The 27,274-nt window shown below is 48.8% G+C and overlaps 1 protein-coding gene across 3 annotated transcripts in view; it reads right to left on the bottom strand.

Annotated features, from left to right (window-relative positions):
* The window catches only part of SLC43A3 (solute carrier family 43 member 3), a 28,240-nt gene extending 1,255 nt beyond the window's left edge, over positions 1 to 26,985 (bottom strand). Inside the window, exons 1-15 of one of the 3 annotated variants that reach the window (XR_002732288.2) lie at positions 22,115 to 22,215; positions 21,637 to 21,702; positions 21,036 to 21,401; positions 20,588 to 20,717; positions 19,046 to 19,092; positions 16,364 to 16,440; positions 16,050 to 16,142; positions 12,874 to 13,013; positions 11,667 to 11,764; positions 10,028 to 10,201; positions 9,711 to 9,827; positions 4,718 to 4,904; positions 3,956 to 4,079; positions 2,686 to 2,838; positions 370 to 647 (exon numbers count right to left, since the gene is read on the bottom strand). Coding sequence is in view for 2 of the 3 variants with exons in the window: in XM_023215594.2 (XP_023071362.1) it covers positions 2,581 to 2,685; positions 3,956 to 4,079; positions 4,718 to 4,904; positions 9,711 to 9,827; positions 10,028 to 10,201; positions 11,667 to 11,764; positions 12,874 to 13,013; positions 16,050 to 16,142; positions 16,364 to 16,440; positions 19,046 to 19,092; positions 20,588 to 20,717; positions 21,036 to 21,219 (1,476 nt within the window). In the remaining variant the exon portion in view is untranslated. Of the gene's footprint in view, positions 1 to 369; positions 648 to 1,710; positions 2,839 to 3,955; positions 4,080 to 4,717; positions 4,905 to 9,710; positions 9,828 to 10,027; positions 10,202 to 11,666; positions 11,765 to 12,873; positions 13,014 to 16,049; positions 16,143 to 16,363; positions 16,441 to 19,045; positions 19,093 to 20,587; positions 20,718 to 21,035; positions 21,402 to 21,636; positions 21,703 to 22,114; positions 22,216 to 24,882 lie in introns of those variants that run through there. The other 2 variants (XM_023215594.2, XM_023215593.2) reach the window with 2 other exon arrangements.
* Between the last annotated feature and the right edge of the window lie 289 nt (positions 26,986 to 27,274).

Here is a 27,274-nt window from a genome sequence, read left to right as displayed (position 1 = left end):
TAATGCTAGCTGTGATCTGTTCAACCTACCACATGCCAGGCAGTCGACCTAATTTGTCATCCTTACAACAGCCCAGAGAGGCATGTCTATTTCTTCCACCATACTGACAGAGAAGTTGTCCATCCAAAGTCACAGAACTTTGTAAGTTCTGTGAATAAAGTAAGTGACAGAGCTGAGATTTCCAGAGAGGTTTTTCCCACTGCACCACACTGCACCTCCCCTACCCCCATGTGTTTTTTCTGGCTCCTTCTAACTGGTTCTGAGGCCAAAACAAGAATCCACTCATTCAGCGATCATTCATTCAACAAGAATTAGCTGACACCATGTGGATGGGAAGCACAGATTAATTAGAGCCAGGTGAGACCAGACCTTGCCTCCTGGAGTTTGCTGCCCAAGCAAGGGGTGGGAGGGTCATGATGTGGAGGCAGATGCCAGTCACCAGGAAGGGTGTGACCAAGTGCCAGGGACTCAGACATGCTGGAAAGCCTGAGTAATGATTTTCGGAGAAGATGACATTTTGAGCAGGATCCCAGCAGACCAGATGGATTTCACAAGCCGAGGCAGGGTGAGCCGCCCACTCAGAGGAACTGGTGCACACACAGACCCAGAGACCGGGAATCCTGGTCCACAGGGATGGGTTCTGCCCCCTGTTGGTAGGAGGTAAAGAGGGCAGGGGAGAGGTTGAGATCACACTAGTGACAGCCTTGAATGCCAGGCTGGCATCTGGGTTTTTGTCCTGTGGGCAGTGGGGAGCTGCTGAAAGCTTTTGAGCAGGGTAACAAGACCAAATTCATCCATTAGATTTAGATGCTGCTCACAGACACCACTAGAACTCTGGTGTCCACCCTCAGACCCAGGCTCTTAGGCCCCTGGAAAGTATACCCGGATGCCTACAGGAAGAAGGAAGAGCTGGGCTTCAGACCCTTCTGTAGCTTTATAGCCCCAGCACCCAGGACAGGGCCTGACATGTGGCAGGTCCTCGATAAACATTTGTTGAATGAATGGATGGATGAACCTGCCTGCCAGCCCCCTGCCTTCCACCGCCATCCCCGCGCCTCCCACCGTCCTTTCCTAATCCCTCTCCTAACAAGGTGGGAATGAGACAGCTGGTGTGCCCCAGATTCTCCCATCCCACCCACCTGCCATCTCTCCTCCTGCACCCTCAACTTCTCCCTCTTTGCCTCCATCCTCCCCGAGGGTCACGAGTAAACACAGGAGCAAACCCTCATGTGCTCCCACCACGTGCTAGGCAGTTGAAATGATTTTACACTCTCACAATCACCATCAGAGATAAAAATGATTAACTGTACTTTACAAGTGGGAAACTAGTGTCTCAGACTGGTTAAGGGGCTTGCCCAGCTGCTGAGGGGCAGAGTTGAAACTCAAACTAGGACTTTCTGATTCCATCCAGTGCTTCTAGCTGGGGATGTGGAGTGAGGGGTAGCGTTCTGCTGAAGGTTAAGGATGTGGAGAGGAAGAGGAAGCAGAGGGGCTCCTGGAGGAGGAAGTCTCTGGGCCCGTGTGCCAGGACCAGCGGGGTGAATCATAGACAACGTTCTCGCCCCACCTCTGGGTCCAGCTGCCACACTAGGATGTGTAGCCAGATTCCCTACGCTCTTCTCATGCCAGGGTAGGGCCTCCTCAGAAACACACACACACACACACACACACACAGCCCAGCCCCAAAGACTACAGGGATGGAAACAGTAGTTGCCTTAGACACAGAAGCTTTATTTTTCTATAAAATTATTCCCCAGAGAAATTTTCTTTTAAATGCCCAAAGTAAATAACTTATATCCCTTCTTGAAGAGGAAAACATTCCCAAAGATAGTTTGTCAGAAATCCTTCGGTCAAGCAGGTCAGCTGGCTCCCATGGCCCTTGCAGTGGCCTGACTCTGTCACTGTCCCTAAAACCTTCTAGGACATCTGCTCCAGGAAGAACCTTCAACACCAAAACTCATCTCAATTTTACAGATGGGAAAAGTGATTCTGAGACCAGACCAGGGTCAGGCCAAGGTCATCCAGCATCAGTGGCTGGGCTGAGACTGGGCCCAGGGAACCCTGTCTGCTCCTCTTTTTCCCAGAGCTGTGAGTTCTCTAGCCAAGGCTGCACTCTTGAGGGAGAGCTGGGAAGTATAGCTGAGGCCGTGACAACCTCACTCTTCACCTGAACATTTAACCCGTGGCGGAGGATCCAGGCACACATAGGCTTCAGAGCCAAACAGGCATAAAGAAGTAGGTGACACACTTCCTCCCCCATGTCATCTCCCCTGGAGTCAAGGGTCTGCCAAGGCTAAGTGCAAGGAGACACTCCTGTTTTGAAATAAAGAAGTTCCACATGTCTGCTTTGAGTCTGTGCGATACCAATCTGCTTGGCAACCGAGATTCTTTTCTTGCTGCTCAAACATCCTTGTTAACAGTTAAATATGTCTTTGCGTGTGTGTGTGTGTGTGTGTGTGTGTGTGTGTGTGTGTGTGTGTGTGTTTGCTGGGCTAGGCAGTCTTTTGGGACACGAGGTCCTCAAAGGTGGAGAAAGATGAACAAAACCATCCTCAGGGCTGAAAAGTGAGGGCTTCTGAACTATGCAATTGCAGAGGGAGTTTCTTTCCAAGTGTGGCATTCCCGGTGTACCAGAAAGGGGTGGACGAATGTCAGAAGAATGGCAAGCATGAACATCACATTTACCTGCAGGGAGAGCAGAAGTGAGGTGAAATCCAGGAATTCTGAACAACAGAACTGTTGCTCAATGAAGGAAGCACTGATCCATTCCATGACCAACGAAGGGACCAGAAGTCTACCGAGTTTATATTCTACTTTTCACCCAGACACCATGGAGCCCTGGAGGAAGGATTTTCAGTTACTTTTCATTCTCCACTACGCGGTGGGGAAGGGGAGGAATATTAAGCCCATTTCACAGGTAAAGAAACAGAGGCCTAGCAAGCATTCAGTGTCATGTTCACGGTCACATGTGAAGCTGGTAGAGGCACCAGCTAGAACACACATCTGATTACTTGGTCATCTGATGTCACAATCAAGTCATTCGCCTCAGATTTCAAGTTTAGTCTTTTGGCCATGCACAGCGGTTGACGCCTGTAATCACGGCAGTTTGGAAGGCAGAGGCGGGTGGATCGCTTGAGGCCAGGAATTCAAAACCAGCCCAGGCAACATAGCGAAACCCCAGTGTCTATCAAAAAAATAAAAAATAAAATAAAATAAAAAGCTGGGCATGGTGGCACATGCCTGCAGTGTCAGCTACTCAGGAGGCTGAGACAAGAGGATCACTTGAGCCCAGGAGATCGAGGCTGCAGTGAGCCGAGACTGTGCCACTGCACTCCAGCCTGGGTGACCAAGCAAGACCCTGTCTCCAAAACAAAAACAAAAAACATTTAGTCTTTCTTTTCTCCACGTGATGGATTTAAACTCCTATTCTACAATTTGCTGCTTTTTTTAAAAAATGAGGCAAATAAGAGCTGTGCAGTGGTCAAAATACAGAATTCAAAGTTGAAAGACTTTTGCTCCTTAGCCAGTGCCTCTGAACACATAAGTAACCTCTTTGAGCCTCAGTTTCTGCAAACAGCAGAAGAGTCATGCCCACCGCCTAGAGCAGGACCTCGGAGCATCCCTCCAGGTGTAAGGACACAGAGGTGAAAGCACAGAGCTCTTGTGCTTTCTGTGGAAACCCTGCGTGGGCCTAGGGGAGAGGCCAGGGTGAGCCCGCACTCACCACAGGCAGGAAACACCTTTGAGGTCTCAGGATTTTGCTTGAAGTTTTGTGAGATTTTCCACCCTAGTCCAGAATGTCTGTTTCCTCACACACAGAAATACTTTTGCCCCATATATTTGAATAACACAGACTCTTTGGGAAGCTGCGCCATGCTACATACCCAGGCCATCACAGCCAGATTTGGCGCAGCCAAGGCCTCCTGCCAGAGATGCCCATCCTCCCAGTACTCACGTAAAATGGGTCATTCTGAAGGGGGCCTTTGATGAGGGTGAAGATGGGGAACTGGAGCAGAGACACCACAGCCGACAAGGCCATCACCAGCCCAAAGAGCTTGCCAAAGTGCTCCGAAGGGAAACTGGGGAGAGAAACCAGAGGAGTTCCAGTGAGCTTCAGGGACCCTCTCTCCAAGCAGGAGCCTGGCCTCAGGGGCCTCTGTCGGCCGCTTGTCCCCAGCTCCCCTGTCCCAGGCCTGCCCTCCACCCACACCTGTCTGGCCTTTCCCTCTTCACCTCTGCTCAGCCATTTGACCCACAGAACCCAGAGAAGGCACATGCGGGGCCCTGGACAAACAGAGAGGACCCTCATGCAGGCTACACCAGGGAAGAAAAGACAGGCACGTAAATGGATAGCATGCCAGACAATGCACGTACTAGCAAAGGAAGTAAGACTAGAGTACTAAGGACACAAAGAAGGGAAGACACTTTTCCATCTCTTCCCTGGAGAACTGGAACAGAAGTGGGCCTCAGAGGATGAATACAAGTTCACCAAGAAGAAAACAGAGGGACAGGGCACCGCGGATGTAAAGGCTCAAGTGCATGAATGTTCTATCCTTCCCACCACCTCTGGTCTCACTCCCTCCACACCTGCCCCCAAACCCAGTCTCCCGCACCTGACTGCCTCCAGGCCCAGCCTCACATCCCAATTTCTTTACCTCCCACTTCTCTTTGCCCCAGTGTGTTCCACTGCGTAAGAGCCCGCCCCAAGGCCACTTACGCAATAGTGAGGAAGGCCGCGTTGCTCCCATAGAGGAAGGAGCGGCTGATCACTTGCAGAACGAAGGTGAGATACTGGAGAGGGAGGACGGGGACTGAGGCACAGAGGGCGAAGCCCAGGCACAGCAGGGATGTCAGGGCCAGCGAAGGCACCGTCGAGCAGAGAGCCACCGCCAAGGTGGAGGAACCTGAGCGAACAGAGAGGAAAAAGAGGCTCTGTAGGCCAACCCACCAGAAGTCAGGGAAGGGCCAAGGAAGACTGGAAAAGGGGGAGGAGCCACTATCCATTCACTGCCCCAACAGAAACCTGGGAATCATCCTCGAATCCCTTCCCCACAGGCCCCACCTCAAATTCATCAATGATGCTGATCATTCACCTCCTACATACCATTCAAATGTGCCCACTCCTCTGCAACCCCACTGACTCATCCTAGCTTTAAACCACCATTAACTCAGTCACGGATTACTGCAATGCCCTCCTGACAGGCTACACACATCTGCCCCTCCCCGCCCTGAACATGTGGCCAGATCCTCTTTGTAACACTACTGGTAATAGCAAAAGACTGGAAACAATCCAAATAGCCATCAGTAGGGGAATGCTGCAGCAACTATGTTGCAGCCATATAATGGAGACCCAGGCAGTGGTTAAAAGGCATGAGGAGAGGTCCCTGCTACAGAGCACCCTCAGGATAGAGCTACACCAAAAAAAAACACAAAAAACAAAAACCCTGTGGAATAGTGTGTACAGTATACTACCTTTTATCTAAGAGAGGGAAATGTATTGATATGGTTTGGCTGTGTCCTCACCCAAATCTCACCTTGAATTGCATCTCCCAGAATTCCCACGTGTTGTGGGAGGGACCCAGGGGGAGGTAATTGAATCATGGGGGCCAGTCTTTCCCACGCTATTCTTGTGATAGTGAATAAAGCTCACGAGATCTGATGGGTTTATCAGGGGTTCCCGCTTTTGATTCTTCCTCATTTTCTCTTGCCACCACCATGTAAGAAGTGCCTTTCACCTCCTGCCATGATTCTGAGGCCTCCCCAGCCATGTGGAACCGTAAGTCCAATGAAACCTCTTTTTCTTCCCAGTCTCAGATATGTCTTTAGCAGCAGCACAAAAACAGACTAATACATGTATATACACCTACACAATGTTTATATTAAAAAACATAAAAATGGTTACCTAAAGAAGAGGAAAAGGGGTACAAGAAACAGAGAGGGAAACTAAACTTCTTTGAATATATCTTGTTTCACAGTTTTAGCTTTGGGAAAATGTAAATGTCTGACATGTAAATGTTTTACAAATATGATTAAATAATAATAGGAAGAAAACAAGTAAAACAATCTTAAAAAATCCGAAACAAAATAAAATAAAAAGAAACCAATGAACGTAACTCTATACCAAGTTGGTGATCCTTAAAATACAGTAATTTGGCCCAGTGTGGTGGCTCACACCTACAATCCCAACGCTTCGGGAGGCCAGGGCAAGCTTGAGCCCAGGAGTTCCACATTAGCCTGGGCAACACAGACCCTTTCTCTACAAAAAAAAAAAAAAAAAAATTCAAATTAGCCAGACATGGTAATGCATGCCTATAGTCCAAGCTACTTGAGAGGCTGAAGGGAGAGGATCACTTGAGCCCAGGAGGTTGAGGCTGCAGTGAGTCGTGATCATACCACAGTACTACAGCCTGGGCAACAGAGTGAGACCTCATCCCTAAAAATAAAAAAGAAAATATGGCAACTTGACTGTATATCTCTCATGGGATATATCCTCAGGATGAGAAAGGAATAAGAAAGGACAGAAAAAAGGAAAGAAAGAAGTAGCAACAGTATTTAGCAATTGTACTGTTATCAAGTAACATCAATATTGCTAAAACCAGTAATTATATTTAAAATACTATATATGTGTATGTACGTGTATATAGGCATATGTTAGGAACCAAGATTATCAGAGGAAGAGAAAGGGCTACAAATGTAAAATCAAGGAAATAAAAATTTGAATAAAAATATCAGTATTAAGTATTTATGATATTTTTCGTATCAAAAATTATATACACGTTAACTCTATCCAAAGCACAAAAGCAGTGACAACACAGGAGCAATAAGAAACATCGGCATCCAGACTGTAGCCTCTAAATACCATTTCCAATTAAAGAAACCCAGGGTTTGTTGGTAAAAAAAGATGATTTCAGGTCTGGGGCAGGAAACACACCTAGTGAAATGGACCTGAACATTTAATTGTGCTAGAAAGTAAGGATACTGTCTAGAAATAATGTGATTTTGTCTAAAAGACACAGATTCTGGGTTGGTAAAGTTTTCAATGGCCAAAGGTGAGACGATTTGAGCATCAAGAAGAATCAGGACAGAACAGATTGAAACATGTCAAATATATTTTAAAATGAAATTTTATTTAAAAAAATTAGCAGCCATGTCTGGAGGTCACTAGGGCACCAATTCATTATTTCGGACTGGTAAATAAACATGTAAACCAAGCACTTATTTCTAGGTAACAAAATAGTAAAGAATGTTTTTCTTTCTAGAAGAATTCTAGTGATTAAAAGCAGAAGATAGAAATAGAAAATAGAAATAGAAATAGAAGATCATCCTTTTGGCCAGGAGCAGTGGCTGTAATCTCAGCACTTTGGGATGCCGAGGTGGATGGATCACCTGAGGTCAGGAGTTCGAGACCAGCCTAGCCAACATGGTGAAACCCCATCTCTATTAAAAATACAAAAATTAGCCAGGTGGTGGGTGCCTGTAAAGCCAGCTACTCGGGAGGCTGAGGCAGGAGAATCGCTTGAACCTGGAAGGTGGAGGTTGCGGTAGGCCAAGATTGTGCCACTGTACTCCAGCCTGGGCAACAGAGTGAGACTCTGTCTCAAAAAAGAAGAAAGAAAAGAAAAGAAAATCATCCTTTTGTAATCCTAATAAAATCATGGGCCTAGGTATTGATCATTAATGGCTGCTAAAATCACTAAGTATATGGTTGATGGGAAACTTTACAGTGGATGAATCAGACTGGCAATGTCTAAACCAGTTGATCAATCTTAACACAGCAACAAGACAACAGACACCAGGGGCTGCTGATGGGAGACCAGAGGAAACCCACAAGCTCTACCTCTGAGTTATTCATGCCAAAAAAAAAAAAAAACCCAAACAATTAAACTGTGTTTCCTCCAAGCTTCTAATCCCACTGTTTACAGGAAATACCCAAGGAAAGGAATACTTTTAAATAACACATTAAAACAATGCCAAATCCAAAATATGGGGAAATGACCCAGTTTCTTCAACAAATAAATAAGAAAAGCGGGGAGGACTCTTCTAGATTTTAAAAGCTATAGAAGACACAGCAACCAAATACACTGCATGGACCAGGCATGGATCCTAATTTGAACAAACCAAATGTAAAAAGATGTATTTGAAATGACTGGAGGAATTTGAACAGTGACTGCACAGTAGATGATATGAGAAATTATTGTTTTTTTTAGGTGTGATCATGATTTTATGGGGATGTTTAAGTAAAAGAGGCCTTATATGTTAGAGAAACATTTATGGGTATAGAGAAATATTTACAGATGAAATGATACGATGTCTAAGATTTGCTTTGAAAACTCTAGCAGGTGTGGGAGAAGCAGGTGCACGGGGTGGGGGAAGGGATAGATGAAATAAGTATGTAAAATGTTGGTCTACGGCCGGGCACGGTGGCTCAAGCCTGTAATCCCAGCACTTTGGGAGGCCGAGACGGGCGGATCACGAGGTCAGGAGATCAAGACCATCCTGGCTAACCCGGTGAAACCCCGTCTCTACTAAAAACTACCAAAAAAAACTAGCTGGGCGAGGTGGCGGGCGCCTGTAGTCCCAGCTACTCGGGAGGCTGAGGCAGGAGAATGGCGTGAACCCGGGAGGCGGAGCTTGCAGTGAGCCGAGATCGGCCACTGTACTCCAGCCTGGGCGACAGAGCGAGACTCCGTCTCAAAAAAAAAAAAAAATGTTGGTCTACTTTGGTCCCTCCTGACCCAGCAGGTTAAAATACCTCAGCATATCTCTACTCCTCCAACCATGTCCAAGGACCAGGCCAAAACTCCCTGATGTGGTAAACAGCCTGACCCCTTCTTACCTCTCTCTCTCCAGCCACTTCCCTAAGATTCCCCAGTGCTCTGTGTCCTAGCCAGCCTGATTCACCTGCCCAGATTCCTCAACGTTTCACTCTGTCATTCACCATTTTGACCCCACTGTGCTCCTGGCCACTCTCCAAGGCCCCACTTCTTCATCTCCTCCCTTCTTACTCATCCTTCAGGTCTTGGCTTCGATGCCACCTCCTCCAGGAAGCCCTCCCTGGCACCAATCCCATCCTCACCCAGAACAGATTATGTGCCCTTCTTTGTGCCCCCATAGCCCCCTGTGGGTTTGCTTCATGGATTGTAACTGCCCGACTACCTGCCTTTCTCCACCCTCTAGACTGAGAACACCTTGAGAAAAAGAACGTATCTGTCTTGTCTGCTGTTGAATTCCCGGTGTCTGGCACCACGGCTGACACATAACTGTCACTCAGTGACTAGTGTTTTAATGAATCAATGAGTGTAACCAGACAGGGTTAAGAATACAAGAGAAGACTAGGCACGGTGCTTTACGCCTGTAATCCCAGCACTTTGGGAGGCTGAGGTGGGCAGATCACCTGAGGTCAGGAGTTCAAGACCAGCCTGACATGGTGAAACCCCATCTCTACTAAAAAGACAAAAATTAGTAGGGGATGGTGGCACACGCCTGTAATCACAGCTACTCGGGAAGCTGAGACAGGAGAATCTCTTGAACCCAGGAGGCGCAGGCTGCAGTGATCCAAGATCACACCACTGCACTCCAGCCTGGGCAACAGAGTGAGACTCTATCTCAAAAAAAAAAAAAAAAAGAGAGAGAGAGAGAAGATGTCATGGGGTAAATGAAGACCTCCCTTCCTGGCTCCCTGACCAGCCCTGCCCTCCCCCGCATCTCACCTGTCTTTCTTGCTTCCTTCTGGTACTTCTGTTTAAGCCGGTCCATGAGCAGGCCATTCCAGGGGGCACACAGCACTCCGAACTGAGTGAAGGCAAAGGCATTTGTGTAGGTGCTGACTACAGAGGGAAGAGGGAGGTTGGTTGATGAGAAGTTTCCAAAACTCCCTTCCAGGCAGGGACTGTCCCACCTTGCTCTTGTCTGCACGTCCCTCCTGCCCACACCATCAGACCCTCCTCTGGTGTGTACAGCCCGCTGGGAGGCTCTGTGTTCCCAGCTGTGATGTGCAGATGGGCTACCTCCCAGCCCCACCACATACCTCGTGCCATGTCCCCACCGGCCATGTTGGTCAGCAAGGAGTTGAGAGTGCCAATGAAGAGGTAGTGCCACAACTGTATCACAGACAGCCACACCAGGTGCCAGGCAAAGCGCCGAGACAAAGCGTAGCTCCAGAAGGAGCGGGGTTCCTGCTTCTGCCCTTTCCCTGGGGTCTCTAATGGGGAGAGGAGGATCTGGGCGTGAATCGCGAGGAAAGTGGACAGGTAGGATGGGGAGGGTGGAGGCTTCAGTGGAACATTTCAGGTCCGGGCCCACCTTCTACCCTTGGCTCCCATAACTCACCCGGCATGCTCTGCGCCTGCCTCAGACTCACACATCCCCACCCCCCTGCTTTGTCATGCTGGCCCTACCACCTTGGATGGCCCTCTGTGTTCTTCTCTATTGAAATCCGATCTGTCTCTCACAGCCTGGTCAATGACACTTCTTGCAGTAATACCTTCCTGATCTTTCCCAGCCAGAAAGGTGAAAGGAATGACAAGGAGAGGAGAAAGTCAGAAGGGAGACGAGGATGAGTGTGGACACTCTGTTCTAACCTGCTCCTCAGTGCCTCCCTTTCTTTTGGTACCAATATCCTGAGTTTCCTTGGGAAATCTTCCTCTACCCTAATCTTCATGATCCAGATGGCACCGTGAATTCAGGGTTCTGTTCCTCTCTCAAGGTTAACCGATGAGATGGTTCCTCCTAACAAGGCAGACCGGCCATAAGTTTAGGACGGACCTAATCTAAAATAGGTCCTACATCCTGGCAAGTCCAATTTCCTCCCTTGATTTTGGAAGCTTCCCAGAACCCTATTCTTCTTTCTTTAAAATAAATAAATAAATATGTGTTTTGGATCCAACTGTCAGAAGGTAAAAACAAAAAAAAATCAATTTTATTGTGCATATTTAAGATATACAATATGAGGTCATAGGATACATATAGCTACTAAGATGGTTACTATAGTAAAGCAAATTAACATATCCATCATCTCACATTTCTACCTGTTTTGTGGCAAGAGCAGTTAAAATCTACTTGTTTAGCAAAGTCCCAGACACGGTGCAATTTGATGACCTACAGTCTTCATGCTGTGCATTAGATCTCTAGGCCTGTTCATCCTGCTTCTCTCTCCTTCATGTCCTTCGACCTGCACCTCCCATCTCCTCTCCCACCCCGTCCTTATTTCTACTGTAGCTAGCTGCGGTTTGTGATGTGTGTAATCAAAGACGCAGAACAGAGAGGAAGGAAAGGAAGCAGTGATAGAGTTGGGACAATAAGAGAGGACGGACCCAGGAGACCTGGAGAAATGGGGGCATTGCACCAGACTTAGTGCAATGGCATCACAGAAGAGGGCAGAACCGAGGAGTTGGGGGAAGGGAAGGCAACCCATGGAAGGCAGGCTTGAAGGGGGGGAAAGTGATGGGATGTGAAAGAGAGAAAAGAGGGACAGAAAAGAGACAAAAGCCCTGCCCCTCTCTGGACCCTCCATTAAGTGAGGGGGTTGGAAAGATGCCTAAGGTCCTTTCTCTGTCCTGCCTTTCCTGATTCTGGGTCTCTGGGGGAGCTCTGGAGGTGAGGGGCCAGGAAAGGCACAAGGAGAGGCTCGGGTCCGGAGGAGAGAGAGATTAGTCAGCAGGGCTCACCTTCCTTTGCTGAAAGGACCTCCTTTGACTGTAGCTCCCTGTTTTCATGCTCAGCTGTTTCCTTCTCTTCCTTCGTGGTACCATTCCCAGAGCACAGGCTATGGAAACAAAAGCCCCACCAGCAAGGCCAAGGACTGTGAGCTGAACCTGAGACTCAGCCTGGAGGGAACAGTATGGTGAATCCCACATTTTACCGCACTTTCACTGGAAAGTGATTTCCAGTGAAAATCACTGGAATCATCTTTTAGCCACCCTGACGCCCAGGTTGTCTAGGCGTCCAGGATGTCTGGAGGTGAGAGTCAGGCTTCCTTTTCTAAGATCTCTATGTGAATCTAGTGACTCTAATATGCAGCCAAGTTTGGGAACCACTGGAAGTATGAAAAGAGCAGGGCAGGCCCGGGTTCAAATCCCAGCTCTGCCTCTTCCTAGCAACAGAAAGATGGCTCAGACTTAACCCTTCTGAGCCTCATTTTTCTCATTTAGAAAATGGAGATAAGGATATCTGAGAGGACTATTGTGAGGATGAAATCAGAGAGCACATGGGGTCTGACAAATAGTAAGTGAGCAGCAAAGGAACACCCTTCCTCTACTCCTTGTGGCAACTGACTGCAAAAATGATCACATGTTTTCACCTCCTCTGTATTTACCCCCATTTGAATGAGACTTTGCAGCTCTATTTCCCCATGCCCTGAATCTGGGCCAGCCTCGTGAACTGCTTCAGCCAAAAGAATGCAGCAGAAGTGGTTGTGCCAATTCCAAGCCTAAACCTCAAGAACACTTGTGCATTTCTGCGCTCTTTCAGAACCCTGAAATCACAGTGTGAATGAGCCCACGCTGGCTTGCTGGAGGATGACAGCCATGTGACCCAGGCATCCCTGTCACTCCAAACCTATGTGAATGAGGCCGTCCTAGCATAGTCAGCCCCCTTGTAACCCTCCAAATGATCAGATGCATGAATGAGCCCTGTCAAAATCATCTACATCTGACCCTGATCAGTAGAACTAGCCAGCTACCCACAGACTTGTGAAAAATGATAAATGCTGAACGTTTTAGGCTGCTGAGTTTTGAGATAGTTTGTCATGCAGCAATAGCTAACAGATGCACTGCTCCAGTCCTCCTCCTCTCCTGTGACAGGTTTGCTTTGCCCTGTCCGTCCCACCTAGGGCCAATGAGGGGCTCTGGCCCACAATCACCAGATAGTCCTTACCCGTAGCTGTAGTTGGGGGGCAGTGGATATGGGATGTGCCCCCGGGGCATCAGGAGGAAAGTGCGTGCTACATGCCAGGTACTGCAGACAGAGAGGAAGATGAAGGAGGCCCTGAGGCTGATGCCCTTTTCATAAAGAAGCTGCAGAAGGAGGAGGAAAAAGTCAGTGTCACGCCCATGTTCGCAGCAGCACTATTTGCAATAGCCAAAGGATGGAAGCAACCTAAAGGTCCATCAGCAGATGAACGGCTAAACATAATGTGATCTATACACACAGTGGAATATTATTCAGCCTTTAAAAAGGAAGGAGGCCACCATGCTGGCTCACACCTATAATCCCAGCACTTTGGGAGGCAAGAGGACCACTTGAGCCCAGTTCAAGACCAGCCTGGACAACATCACCCCTTCTCTACTGGGTATGGTAGCACACACCTGTAGTCCCAGCTACTCAGGAGGCTGAGTGGTAGGATTTCTTGAGCCCAGAAGTTTGAGGCTGCAGTGAGCCATCACTGGGCCACTGCACCCCAGCCTGGACAATGAAGCATGACCTTGTCTCCAAAAAAAATAAAATAAAAAGGAAAGAAATTGACATACACTACAACATGGATGAACTTTAAGAGCATTATGCAGGGCTGAGCTCAGTGGTTCCTGCCTGTAATTCTAGTGTTTCAGAAGACCAAGACAGGAGGATTGCTTGAGTCCAGGAGCTTGAGACCAGCCTGGGTAACAGCAAGACCTCATCTCTACTAAAAATAAATAAATAAATTAGCTGGGCGTGGTGGTGCACGCCTGTAATTCCAGCTACTCGGGAGGCTGAGGTGAGAGGGTATGATTACATGATTACATGATTACACGCCTGTAATCCCAGTACTTTGGGAGGCTGAGGCAGGCAGATCACTTGAGGTCAGGAATTCCAGACCAGCCTGGCCAACGTGGTGAAACCCCATCTCTACTGAAAATATAAAAATTAGCAGTGCATGGTGGCACGCACCTGTAATCCCAGCTACTCGGTTGGTTGAGGCAGAAGAATCGCTTGAAGCCAGGAGGCAGAGGTTGCAGTGAGCCAAGATCCTGCCACCGCACTCCAGCCTGGGCAACAGAGCAAGACTCTGTCTCAAAGAAAAAAAGCTTAAGATAGTAAAATTTAGGTTATGTATGTTTTATCACACACAAAAACATCAACAGAAGAGGCAGGAGCTGGAACCCTGTTTTCTAAGGAGTCCGAGTACAAGCCATCACCTACCACCCTGGAAGCTGATTAGGGATACCTGGTACACATATGCCCCCACCCCAAGACACACCCGACAGTAGAGGAGTCCTCATATGACCCATCCCCGCAGCCAGTGCAGCCTCCTTGTATGGCTCCCCAGAGATCTTCTAGCCCAGTGCCTTTTTTCCCCCAATAACAGCAAAGGCCTTTTGTTCAAAGAAAATTTTACACAGAAATTCAACTTAGAAAACACATCAATGGGGAGCTTGCCAGTCATCTCCCTCTTTGTTCTCCTTGGTGACTGGCATGACATCAAAGAGAATCCCTAAGTTCCTCGATGCTCCGTTTGAAACCACTGACCTAGCCCAACCTCCTCCCATTTTACAGAGAGTGACATTGAGGTCCAGAGAGGTGCACTGAATTGCTCCATGAATTGTCAGAGTAAGCAGCAGCAAAGTCAGATTAAACTAAGAATTCCCACTCCTGCTGCCTTTCCCCTTCCGACTCTAGAGAGACAGGAGAGAGGTTGGGCATGGTGGCTCATGCCTGTAATTTCAGCACTTTGGGAGATCAAGGAAGGCGGATTACTTGAGGTCAAGAGTTCAAGACCAGCCTGGCCAACATGGTGAAACCCCATCTCTACTAAAAATACAAAAATAAGCCGAGTGTGATGGCAAGCCTATGGTCCCAGCCACTCAGGAGGCTGAGGCAGGAGAATTGCTTGAGCCCACTAGGCAGAGGTTGCAGTGAGCCAAGATCCCACCATTGCACTCCAGCCTGGGAGAGAAAGTGAGATTCCATCTCAAAAAAAAAAAAAAAAAAAGAGGAAAGAAAGGGAGGCATACCCAGGGGAAGGAGGAAGAACCTGGAAAGTGGCTCTTGTGCCAGGAGTAGAAAGGCTTGAGTGCCCCAGGGACTCAGTCTCTGCATGACCCTCCAAACCTCCAGAGTTTATAGGACTAAGCTAGACTCATGTCTGGGTAGTGACTGCTAGAGATCCTCTTCTCTGCCCCCATAACCGACACGGAATGGCAACTGCCTCTGGCCCTAACACTAAGCCCAGAGAGAAGTCCCAGGTTGGGTGACTTGAGATCCACACTCTTCCCTTCCTTTCACTCACCCATCTGTGGCGTGCTGGCTTTAGTACTCCAGCTTGTTGTCTCATAATTGAAGCATGGTTGCCACAGCCCCAGCTATCACATCCTCACACCGCAACATTCAATGAGGAAGACTTCATTTGTACTCTGCTTTCACCTTCCATCAGGGAAGAAAAGCCCCTTGAGTCTTCTAATATATACACCCCCTTTATCTCATTAAAAAGGACTAGATCCTATGCTGACCTCCACCCATCACTAGCAAGGGGTAAACGGATTGCCGTGGTTGGCTTTGATCAATCAGGATTCATCCCCTGGGCTAAGCAGGTCACTGCCCAGATAAAACCATTTGCAGTGAATAAGGCAGAATGGTTGTTGATTGACCTCTAATAGCCTTGGCAACAGTTCATCCCCTGAAACCTCAACATCAGCCATTGGGACAGCTGGACAAGCCTCCGTGTCTGCCCCTGCTGTACCCACTAGCCACTTGCTACCTTCTTGTCCAAACTAGAAGCTCACAGCAGCAAACACCCCACTCTAAAGGGCCCCCAGCCTCCGCCCAACATTGGCCCAAGCACGTCATGACCACTGCCACAAAAGCTTGGGCAAGGCTGAAGGAGGGGCTTAGCGGTTATCAGCTCAGGCTCTAGAACCAACAAGCCTGGGTTGGAGTTCCAGTGTCATGGCTACTAGCTGCAGAACCTTCATTGTTAAAAGCTTTTTAACCTCGGAGCCTCAAATGCTTCATCTGTAAAATGGGGGCAACCTAGTACACACCTCACCGAGTTGATGGAGAGAAATAACGCAAGGTTCACAAGACAAGCGCCTGGCATATACAAGTGCTCAATGAATGTAGGCTGTTGCTATATTTACCTTAATAATAAGGAAGACTGCTGAGGAAGAGTCAAATGCTCCATTGTAGAGAGTGATGATGGTCGAACGGTGTTGGCCAAATAGGTTCCCGATCTGAGGATGATAGGACCAGCCTGGATCACGTATTTATTCATGAAACAGATATTTCCTGAGGACCCAGCATGTGGCAGGCCCTCCTTATACCCAAACTCACCCTCCACCGCTAGAGCTCCCACCTCAGCTTGAGCCAACCCTATCTGAGGCAGCCAATTATAGAAAAGGGTCTCACCTTCCCTCCACCCTGCCAAGTGCCTGGGATTAGGGAAGACTCCCACCTGCAGGTTGGTGATGAGAAACAGGATTCCCCCAATGGTGAGCATTGGCATGGCCAGGAAGAGCAGCACAGCTGAGCCTGGACCATCAAAGTCAGAAGCAGGATGGTGTCATAGTGCAACCCAAACATGGAGACCCAACCTCTGCTCCCACCTGCTCCAAATTCCCAACAATCCTAGTGTCCAGGCCCCAGTTGGAGCCAGCGTTCCAGCGTCCTTCAAGGGTTTTTAGGATACTGGCCAAGGTTTCCCCAGATATCTCTGTGGAAGTCTCCTGAGCCACCTTCTTCCCAACCAAAGTGGGTCCTCAGTCTGTGGCAGGCCAGGAAGTTTACAGACAGAGGCAGAGCTCGAAGTGAAGCCACCTCTCTCTTCCCTCAGTAAACCACAAGCTGCCTCTCCTTTTCATCCTTGACACTCTAGGAAAAGAGGACCCTGGACTCAGGTGCCAGGCTCAACCCTCGAGCCGATCCCTTCATTCATGGCATTGGCCTTGAGTCTCAGTCGTCTTATCTGTTTAATGGGAACAACAGTTCCTGCTCTTCCTGCCTCAGGTGCTACGAGAACTGAGTGAGACAAGGACCATGGTCTTTGTTCACTAAACTCTGAGCACTTCCTTGGTGCCAGGCATTGTGCTTGGCACTGGAAATGCAAGATGAATAAAAGATACTCCTTGCGCTGAAAGAGACTGACAAGCAAACAAATGGTTATCACAGGTCTGGTAAGTGTGAGACCACAGCAGAAAAGCTCAAGAGCTGGGGTAGGGGAACCCTTGACAAATTATTCCTCCCCAAACCAGACTTCTGCCCACCATTTTTCTGGCCATAACCTATGCCTGTCCTATTATTTGCTAAAATGTTTTAAGTTGACTCACTTTTATCCAAAAAAAAAATCTATTTTTAAAGGACACTTTATTTCACTGCTGTAGATGAAAACACTGGCATTGCTTGTCATGAATAGGAAGTAACTATAAAAATAAATGCACTGAAAGGAAAACAATGTTATTCAATTGTAGCTGGATGCATTTGCCCTTAGAATGTTCAAAGCCTAAGACCTGCTCTTTCCATCAGTGTTAAAATCACACTGGCCCCACATCAAGACATTCTTTCATGAAATCAGAAGGACTGAAAGACACATAAAAATGGAATAGCTGTTCTGTCAGGTGATTTGACGTTTGTTAGTGTAGTTGATGTAGTATGTGTGTGCCCCTAACATCCTCTTAACTACTGTGCTATACCTTAAGAAGCACTGCCAAGAGCCAATTTTAGAGTATTCACACAATTTACCATTCAATTTCTGTCGTTATAAAATGTACATCTCTCCTATTGCTAAAGGTTGGAGACTTCTTTCACAATAGAGTCCTTGTGGGCTCAAAGCTTTTTTCAAAACCGAAAAGCCCTATACTATGGAGGAAGAGGAAGATTGTTGCTCAGACAATTTGCAAGCACGAGTCAAATATTACCCAGCCACCACCTCCACATTCAGTCGCTTAAAAATCATTTACAGGCTTTTAGAGTAGATGATGCTGGTTTGATAAGGAGAGTGGTTTGAAATAATTGGTTTGAGGTGCCAGGCCATCTCATGAGATCTGTGTGGACAAAGACACTCAGTCTCTGTGTTTGCCCAGCATGAGTGCAATCTCATGATGCTGTCGGGCTTTAGCATAGCTTACACACACAAGAGTAATGGACTCTTCTTTCCTAAACCAAAAATTGAGCCACAGGTCTGACACTAGGGAGGAACCTCGGGAGGCATCTCGTGGCCACCATAACCAAGGCAATGAGAGAAAGAAGAGTCAGGGATCAGGAGGCCTGCACACCAGGCCCACCTCCCACCCGCTTTCTCTGTGGCCATCGACGTGTCTTTGCAAAGGGTGCCTCTGTGACCTCAGTTTCTCCTCTGTGTAAGGGGTGGAAAGGTGGTGGAGAATAAACCAGATTGGAATTCCAGACTTATAGACTGGTAAAATTTGAAAAAAAAGATTTTGAGTATAATAGAGTTGTCAACTTCCACCCTGCTAAGTAAGGATATTTTCAAAATGGTCATTCATATAATCATTTCATTAAAAAGAAAGAGAACATTTTAACACATACAAGAAAGATGTAAAAGTTTTTTGTAGTTGTTTTGTTTTTTAGGGTTTGTTTGTTGATAGAGTCTCACTTTGTCACCCAGGCTGGAGTGCACTGGTGTGATCTCGGCTTACTGCAACCTCTGCCTTCTGGGTTCAAGCAATTCTCCTGCCTCATCCTCCTGAGTAGCTGGGATTACAGGCGTGCACCACCGCCCAGCTAATTTTTGTGTTTTTTTTAGTAGAGAAGGGATTTCACCATGTTGGCCAGGCTGGTCTCAAACTCCTGACCTCAGATGATCCACACACCTCAGCCTTCCAAAGTGCTGGGATTACAGGAGTGAGCCACTGCGCCCGGCCAGATGTAAAGTTTTGAATAAATTCTACTCTAGGAAGTAATCCCTCTCCATCATCCTTGCTTTTCACATTTTCTCAATAGACTAAACTGTTTTCACAGACCAGCAATAGCTCAAGATCCTTCCAGGATTCTTTCAAGCTGCAGATCTCTGAATAACCACGTGGTCTGTATGTCTTGCCTATAGCTCTCTGCTCACACCTGCCCCAGCCACCAGGTGCCCCTGAGCTTGCATCCCTCCCACCCACCTGACAGCACTCACCTGCAGAGGTGAAGGCTATGATGAGTGTGGCAGTGGTGTAGAAAAATCTGAAACACAGAACAGGAAAAGCAGAATATTGTCAAGAAAGGAGAAACCTGGGAGACAAACATGATTCTGCTCACCCAGCCCACAAGTGTAGGACTTGACCGCGCCCTCAGCCTGGGATGCAACGGGCACTGATGCCTCTGAGCCCCAGGCTCAAAACCAGGTGAGAAGCCGCGATGAGATTGAGATGTGGTCCTGACCTCATGGACAGTGCATTTTGCTCATTCTGAGGCCCAAGGCTAGCATAGGCAGCCTTGGACAATGAGCTCAGCTGATGACGTGGTTAGCTTGGGACTTAGCCAGGACAGAGTGGGCAAAGCCAAGGTCCTCCCACCTGGAAGCCCCAACAGCCCAACCCCTTGGAGAAAGGGGTTAGTGCCTGGTCTGCAAATCAAGGTCCTTGAGTTCTAACTCCTCCTCACTCTGTGACCTTGGGCAAGGCGCTGTCCTTCTCTGGGCTGCAGGAGCCTTTTCTATAAAAAGAAATGATTGGACTGACTAGCTCAGAGTGCTATAATTTCAGGACTACAGTCCCAAGGTTATAAGGCTCCCTTAGCATTTAGGGGTCTTGTAAGGCATGGAGTCAAAAAAAAAAAAAAAAAAAAAAAAAGGCAATGTCCTAAGGCTGGAGAAGAGGGAGGGGACAAAGGAAGGGGAGGAAAGGGGAGGTAGCAGGGAGCCAAGGACCAAGAAGGCCTGAGACACAGTCATTCTGCATCCAAAGGCTTAAAATGTAAGGGACTGGCTTTACTCTCTGGCTATTTCCAGAAAGGCAGGCCCAGCCAGCCCTCCCGTTCCTCTCTCTGACAGCTGATCTCACATGTGCCTCCCTGGGAGCACCTGCTCTGAGCTGTATCAGTCCCCAGCAGGGCGCTGATTATCACTGAGCCTGCCCACAGAGCACGAGATTAGGATGCAGCAACACACTGTGTGTGTGAGATCACATCCCGAACCTTCTGACTCATCTGCACAGGAAAACCCCACTGTCTCCCCTCCGGTCAGAAGGGGCCTGAAATTCCACCAGTGGCAATACCAAGGAAACTTCCTATTAGCTAAGCCCCTGGGGAGTGATGGGGGTGGGAGGTGGTGAGGAGGATGAGGATGAAGCCTGAGCAACCTGGATGTGAGGCTGTGCAGGGGATGAGGACAAGGATCCTCGGGGTGAAGGAAGAGAAGAGCAATTTTAGCTTTTGCTAATTTTGTAACCTTGGCTCCAAGCCAGCCCTTACAGGAAGTCAGCCTGGCCTCCGGCTCAGTTCAGCACGTGATAGGGAAGCCACATGCAGGCGGAGCAGGGAAAGAGGCAAGGAAATGGAAGCGGGGCTGTGGGGAAGTGGGGAGTCTACAAATTCCCGCTGCCTGGGGCTGTTCCTAACAGCTGCCGGGAGTGAGCTGCAGGTGTGGTGGAAATCTGACCTGGATTTCACTCCAAGCTAGGCTGCGGCCTGAAGGATTCCTATCGCCCACCTTTGCCTGGGCTGGGCCTTTGGGACTTACATGGCTATGAGGCGTGCCACGGTGGTCTTGAACCGGTCGAAGATGTAGCCACTGGGGAATGTCATGAAGTTGTTCATGAAGGACCCCAGGGTGAAGATGAGTGAGAACCTCTCATCCTGGGCTTTGCAGTCTGGAGGAGAAAAAAGTTCTCCCATGCATCCCAGCCTTCCTGCCAAATGAGCACACAGCCTGGGCTCCCCTCCACCTCGGACAGCTTGTCAGTCAGAAATTTGTCCCTTAAGCTCAGTTGAAATGTGGCTGCCCCTAATTACCCCTCAGGAGCTGGTGCCTCCCTTCCAGGCACTTCCCAGACCAAGTGGGGTGAGGGCTGCTGACCCTTCCTCTCATCATAGAAAGAGGGGTGGGCAGGGGCCAGAGTCCTTCCTGCTCCTTGCCACCACCTGGGAGCCAGACTTAACTTCCTTAGAAAAGTCATCCCTGCCCTTACCGGCCTGCCCTGTGGCATTGCCAATCGGCCCAGCATCTTGTCCACACAGGTCCTTAAAGTAATCCTCATTCTTGAAGACGAACACTAGTGAAGGCCAGCCAAAGAGGACACCAGCAAAGCCCAGGCATTCCAGCAGCCCCGTCAGCAGTGTGGCCACGTGCAGGAGCAGGCCCTGGCCCGCCATGAGCAGAGGTGGAGGGGATCTTCAAATCCCACTTTGTCCTCCTGGACGGATCACAGGCGCTGTAAGCCTGGCGTTTGAGCACTTGGAAAATTCCTCTGGCAAGCCAAGCCCTTCCCTTCCCGTAGCTCTCTGGTTCTGTTTCAAGCCTGGGCAGAAACCATCAGCGAGTGATTCTCTAGATCCTGTAAAATAAAGACAGAGGCTGCTGGAAGAGAAGGCCAGCGGGAAAGGCAAAGGTGGACTAGAGTTATTTGTGGGGTGCATTAAGAGGCAGGGTGATCGTGGCCGCTGGCAGCAAATATGGGGAATAAATACTCCAATACACCACCTTAGGCACCTCATTTGAGTAACCACGTGGCAAGTAGAGGGGCAGATCTTAATTGCCACCTGGAGTCACAGGTGAGATAAACGACTTACCCAATAGCTCCCCGGCAGCAGGTGGAGAAGCGGAGGCTCCTGCGCTCGAATTCTGAATACCGTCCACTAAAATAATGACAGCAACTCAACCAGGTGCAGGGGCAGGGAGACTCTACACAGAAGACACAAACTCCCGCTGCCAACTTGGTGTTGTTATCTTCAGTTTATTGACAATGAAACAAAAAACTCCCGCAGATTTCAGGAACTTGCCCAAGATCACAGGGCTAGTTTAGTCACGAGGCAGGCCGTTCTACTGCCAGAAATACCCCAGCTCCTATGACCCTCGCCTAGGACTCGCAAACATGGTCCCCGCTGCCCTTCCTCGCATCAGCTTCTACCGGGAAAGCCTCCGGGGGCCGCTCCCCGCCAGCCTCCGCACCCCGCTCCAGCCTGCGGCCGGCCCTCCCCGCAGAGGAGCCCGAGGGACCAGCCCGGGCTCGGAGCCCCAAGGCCCCCGAAAGGGGACCCCTCGCCCTACCCGCGTGCTCCGCGCCGGGGCTCTCCGCGCCCTTTCCGCGCGGGCCAGGTTCGCTTTCGCGCCTCTCGCCGCCCCTCCCAGTCCCCTGCTTGCCTCCGCCCCTGCCTGCCCTCCCGGAAGGGGCTGGGGCAGGCCTCCCATTCTCCATCACTTCCTTCTTCTTTTTCCTTGCTCACAGCCTCCCGCGCCTTTTTTACCTCTCCCTTTTGAAACTTCTCCCTCTAGGATCCCCTATAACCCCAGCGGCGCCTTTCCCTCCCTCCTCACTGCCTTTCAGCTCTCCCAGCCCCCTTGCCTCTGCCTCCCCTAACCAAGTTAGTTGAATGCTGTTACACGCGCAGGCCCACCTAGGAAAAATGTCACCCACTTACAGCAGCCAGAGGACACACAGCACATGCGGGCATAGGCACACACACTGTCTCTCTATTTGTGCATTTTGCCTTGACCGCTGGGTGGGCAGGGAACATATTTTTCCTATTTGCTCACCACCTCAACCCTCTCTCCCAGTTTCACACTCCCACAGCTGCCAAAAACATCCCAACCACAGAATCAGGGAGCCAAGAACCAGGACTGAGGCCTTTTCAGAAACCATCCCCTGGAGGACTGCCCCATCTCTTCACTCCCAAACCCCTTAGATGACTCCCTGCCTCACCCCCACCCCCCAGGTTCTGAAAGAGCCTTCTCACCAGACTGCATTGATTAACTATTCATTCACTGCCCCATTTTTTATTCATCAAAGACGTGTATAATTGCCCATCGGAGCTTGTGATCAGCGTGAAGTAGCCAGTCTAAGCAGCTGCCTTACTAGCCTTCCAGTCCAGAGCACGTGAGCTGATGTCTTCTTTGGCCTGTGTGGCTGTTTCCTTGCCAAAAGCTCAGTTTGGGGGAGAGCTTCTTGCATATTAGAAGCAGTCTGCAGACTCCCAACCCCGGCTACCTGGATCCCGTGGGGGCCCAGGAACTCCAGCTATTCCAAGCCCACTCCTCTTTTTTTTTAAGAGGAAGAAATAGAGGTTAGGATAGGGGACAGCCAGAACTGAGTATTTTCCAGATCCAACTGAGTATTTTCCAGTTCGCCACCAAAACACAAAAGATAAAGTCTGTGACCATTCTACTGACTTGACTGAATGGAGGAAGGGTAGCTGGGGTCCTGTACCACAAGCTACTTGCTAGTTATATAACCTGAGGCAAGCTCTTTGGCTGCCCCACCCGTAAGACAAGGACAATAGTACCTTAATTATAGGAATTGTCTTAAACGAAGTATGAGATGGGTGTATGAGGTCCCTGCATGGCGCAGGTGCTGTAGGCAGATTGTAGGGTAGTGGATTTCTAGTCTGCAGTTATGTAGACAGAGCCAGAGAAGCAGCTTTGGGGAGGAATTTTAAAGGAACTTGCCCATGGTCACTCTACGAAGCCGCAGTACCTTCCCAGCTCTGAAACCTGTGCTCTCATCACCCCATCTTAACAAACATTTGGACATTAGAGAAAACAAGTCTCTTCTTTTGTTTTTTTTTTAGACGGAGTCTCGCTGTGTCGCCCAGGCTGGAGTGCAGTGGCCGGATCTCAGCTCACTGCAAGCTCCGCCTCCCAAGTTTACGCCATTCTCCTGCCTCAGCCTCCCGAGTAGCTGGGACTACAGGCGCCCGCCACCTCGCCCGGCTAGCTTTTTGTATTTTTTAGTACAGACGGGGTTTCACCGTGTTAGCCAGGATGGTCTCGATCTCCTGACCTCGTGATCCGCCCGTCTCAGCCTCCCAAAGTGCTGGGATTACAGGCTTGAGCCACCGCGCCCGGCCAAGTCTCTTCTTAAAATAACATTTTAAGTTATTTTAAGAAATATATTTTAATCCACAAAAATATAGCAGCCCAGGACAATCAGGGCTTAAGATGCAAGATTTTCTATTTTACTGCAAGACAGACTGAAATTAATGCATGCCCTGTCTTCTGCTCTGGCGTGCATTTTAGTCTCCTGAGGACCTTGGGGGATCAGTAAGTGTGGAAGTAGCAAGGGAGAAACAGAAAAAAGTCAAAGCAAAGAAAGAATCTTATCTTGTTACCTCTCTTGACTCAGAGCCTCCACTACACACCTCCCAACAATGTCTGCAGAAGACATGGCCTCTACTAACACAAGTCTTACTGAACTCTTGGGACAGGAAATTAGAATATCCTCTGAACCATTCCCATGTTCTTTGGTTCGAATTCCAGCAGCTAGAAAAGGCAGATGCTATTCTGATTGCTCTCCCGCCTGGCTCCGATGAGGATTAATGAGTAACCTCGGAGAGAGAAGTGATTATAATAAGGTCTGATGTCGCACCCGATGTCTTCATCCCTTTTCTTTTCGCTTCCTTCTGCATCATCTCACATCTTTTTTTTTAATTGATTGATTGGTTCAAACAAATACCTGTGGCACCCCAGGCTCTGTGCCAGGTGCTGGGATTCATAGAGAAGAGATTCAGTGCCTGCCCTCAAGGGGCTCATTCTCTAGTGGGAGAGACAAAGAAACGCAAGATTTCTGAAGTGAGGGAATGGTCTTCCAGGCAGAGGCCAGCACAGCACACTGAAAGGCACAGAACCTCAACAAAACAAGAACATCTGGGAACCAGCTAGAGCACAGGTTTGTGAAGAAAGTGGCAAGATTTGAGGCCAGCGTCGTTGTCTAAGTGAGGACATTAAGATTTCAGCCCACATCAGTCAATCATGTCCTATTGATTTCACCCCTTAATATCTCTCCTATCCATCCTTGGCCACTGCTCTATGCAGACACTTACCATCTCTCACGCAGGCATCATCTGCTTCCAAGCCATCGCCATTCTGCTGCAAGAGTTTATTTCCATGGTTGCCACTGGATGACTTCACGTAACTGCTCAAAATCCTTCTGAGGTCCAGTCAACTGGCTAGTAAGGACCAGTCCAGGGTCTGGGGACGCCAGCCATGGGACATTGCTTTCAGGGGAAGAGGGAGCATAGAACAGGGTCTCTTGCATCCTGCTACCAAAGTACCAATGCAGGAGGTGGTTCTCCTTCCCATCATCAGCAGATCTGGATACCCAGGATCCACCCTATGGATGCTTTTATGGACAGAGTGGGAAGATGGATATGTTGAGGTCAGGGAAAGAGGGTTTGCCAAACAGGGCAGTATAAGTGAGCTGCACTCCATCATTCCCCTGGCACAAGCAATGGCTAGTATCCTCTAGTCCTCAAGAGCACCACCTTCCAATGCAGCCCCCACCTCTCCACGGACCTCTCTCTTCAAGCTTCCTCTGAACAACCTCAGAGAGGGCAGTTGCCACTCCCTGGGCAGAGTCCAGATATTCTCTCCTACCCTCTGACATCATTTTCTAAATTTATATATGCAGATAAACTCTGAGCCCCATTCACATAAAGGGCTTTGATTTCCCATATGCCAAACACATAAACAAACAAACATCAGCTTTCCTTTCACAATGGGCTCATGCAAATTAAAATGTTCAGTTTTCTCACCTACGGTCTTGAAAGGGATTTCTAGAGCCTGTTTTGGAAGTCAGAAAGCAAAAGGTAAATGCAAACATCATTTCACCTACAGAGAAAATTCTCATCCTCTTGAGGCAGTGCCAAAAATAATACAAGCACACTGCTATCAAGCCGATGACTGGTATCTCCGAGCTTCCGTCTCCTCATCTGTAAAACTGGAATTGAGTTGTATGGATTAAAGATAATGTATGAAAACTGCCCAATTAGTACACTATTAATAAATAGCAGCTACTGTTGTTAACAAATATGATTGACTTACCGGAAAACAAAGAGGAAATAAAGTTACATTTAGGGAGAATTTTAAAGTGTTCCTAACCCAAAAAAGAAAGAAATTAGGAGTAAAAAAAATCCACTAAGTAATGGGTGAGCTCAGTTTACCTTGCTTAAGAAGCCCCACCCTAGAGAACCGATCTCTAGATAACACCCAAACGTTATCCCCCAAGTGCAACCCCCCAAGACTGTTTGGGCTTAAGGCAGGGGCTTGGATTGTCCTGTAAGCTGTGGGAGGTCTGCTCCTGAGCCAGAGTAGACAGGAAGGGGATGGAGCCTTAGAGCTGCACTCTTCAGGGTATCTCCTAGTGTGTTCAAAGCAGTTCTCAGGAGGGTGGGGGAACTACTACACAGCCAAAATGAGGCCTCCTTGCTCTGGGGAGACCTTTCTGTTTAACAGAGAGAATCTGAAAGGACACCCAAAGAGGCACTGGAGGGAGGGGCCACTCTGGCCCCTCAGAGCAGCCAGCTCAGCTTCAGTGGATGCGAGAGGCAGCAGAGGTTGTACCTGGATCAGCCTCCCTTTCATCATGCAGAAAACAGCTCCTCCACCAGACCAGACACTGGAAGCGCTGGGCCAGGCCTAACAGAAAGAGGAGCCCGAGGCCCCACCACACCAGGCCGTGTGAGGCTCCTGCTACTCACCCTCCCAAGCCCCAGCTCCACTTCCATGTTCATCAAGCAACCGTTTACTGGTAACTGGACTTCCCGATAGACTTTGCCAGAAAGGAATGCCTCAGTGCACTGACAATATCTAAACCTGCAACTCTGAGGAGCAGGCTGGGGAACAGTGTGTCAACGTGCAGGCGCGTCCCACCCCGAGAAGAAAAAGAAGAAATATCAGTAATACCTGCAGTGCACTGGGCGCTGACTATGTATCTGATTCGAAGCGCTTTTTGCTTAATCTGTCACTGAATCTCACGATAGGCGTTGTTATTAGCATCTATTATCTGGGCCAACTGAGCCCAGAGGGATGAAGCAGCTCCCCCAACATCACCAGGTAGCAGTGCCAGGACTGGGATAGAAACCTGATGCTCTGAATGCAGCGAATGCTTTTGTTTTGTTTTGTTTTGTTTTTTTGAGAAAGCGTCTCACTCTGTCACCCAGGCTGGAGTGCAGTGGTGTGATCTCAGTTCACTGCAGCCTCCATCTCCCAGGTTCAAGTGATTCTTCTGCCTCAGCCTCCCGAATAGCTGGGATTACAGGCGTGCGCCACCATTCCCAGCTAATTTTTTTTGCGTTTTTAGTACAGATGGGGTTTCGCCATGTTGGCCAGACTGGTCTCAAACTCCTGGGCTCAAGTGCTCTGCCTGCCTCGGTCCCCCAAAGTGCTAGGAGGATTACAGGACTGAGCCACCCATGCCCAGCCAGCTGATGCTCT

Source organism: Piliocolobus tephrosceles, chromosome 13 (genome assembly GCF_002776525.5).
Source record: "Piliocolobus tephrosceles isolate RC106 chromosome 13, ASM277652v3, whole genome shotgun sequence".
Taxonomy (NCBI): Eukaryota; Metazoa; Chordata; class Mammalia; order Primates; family Cercopithecidae; genus Piliocolobus; species Piliocolobus tephrosceles.
The sequence above is the reverse complement of the archived record's forward strand: the minus strand, read 5'-3'. Positions and strand labels throughout refer to the sequence as shown.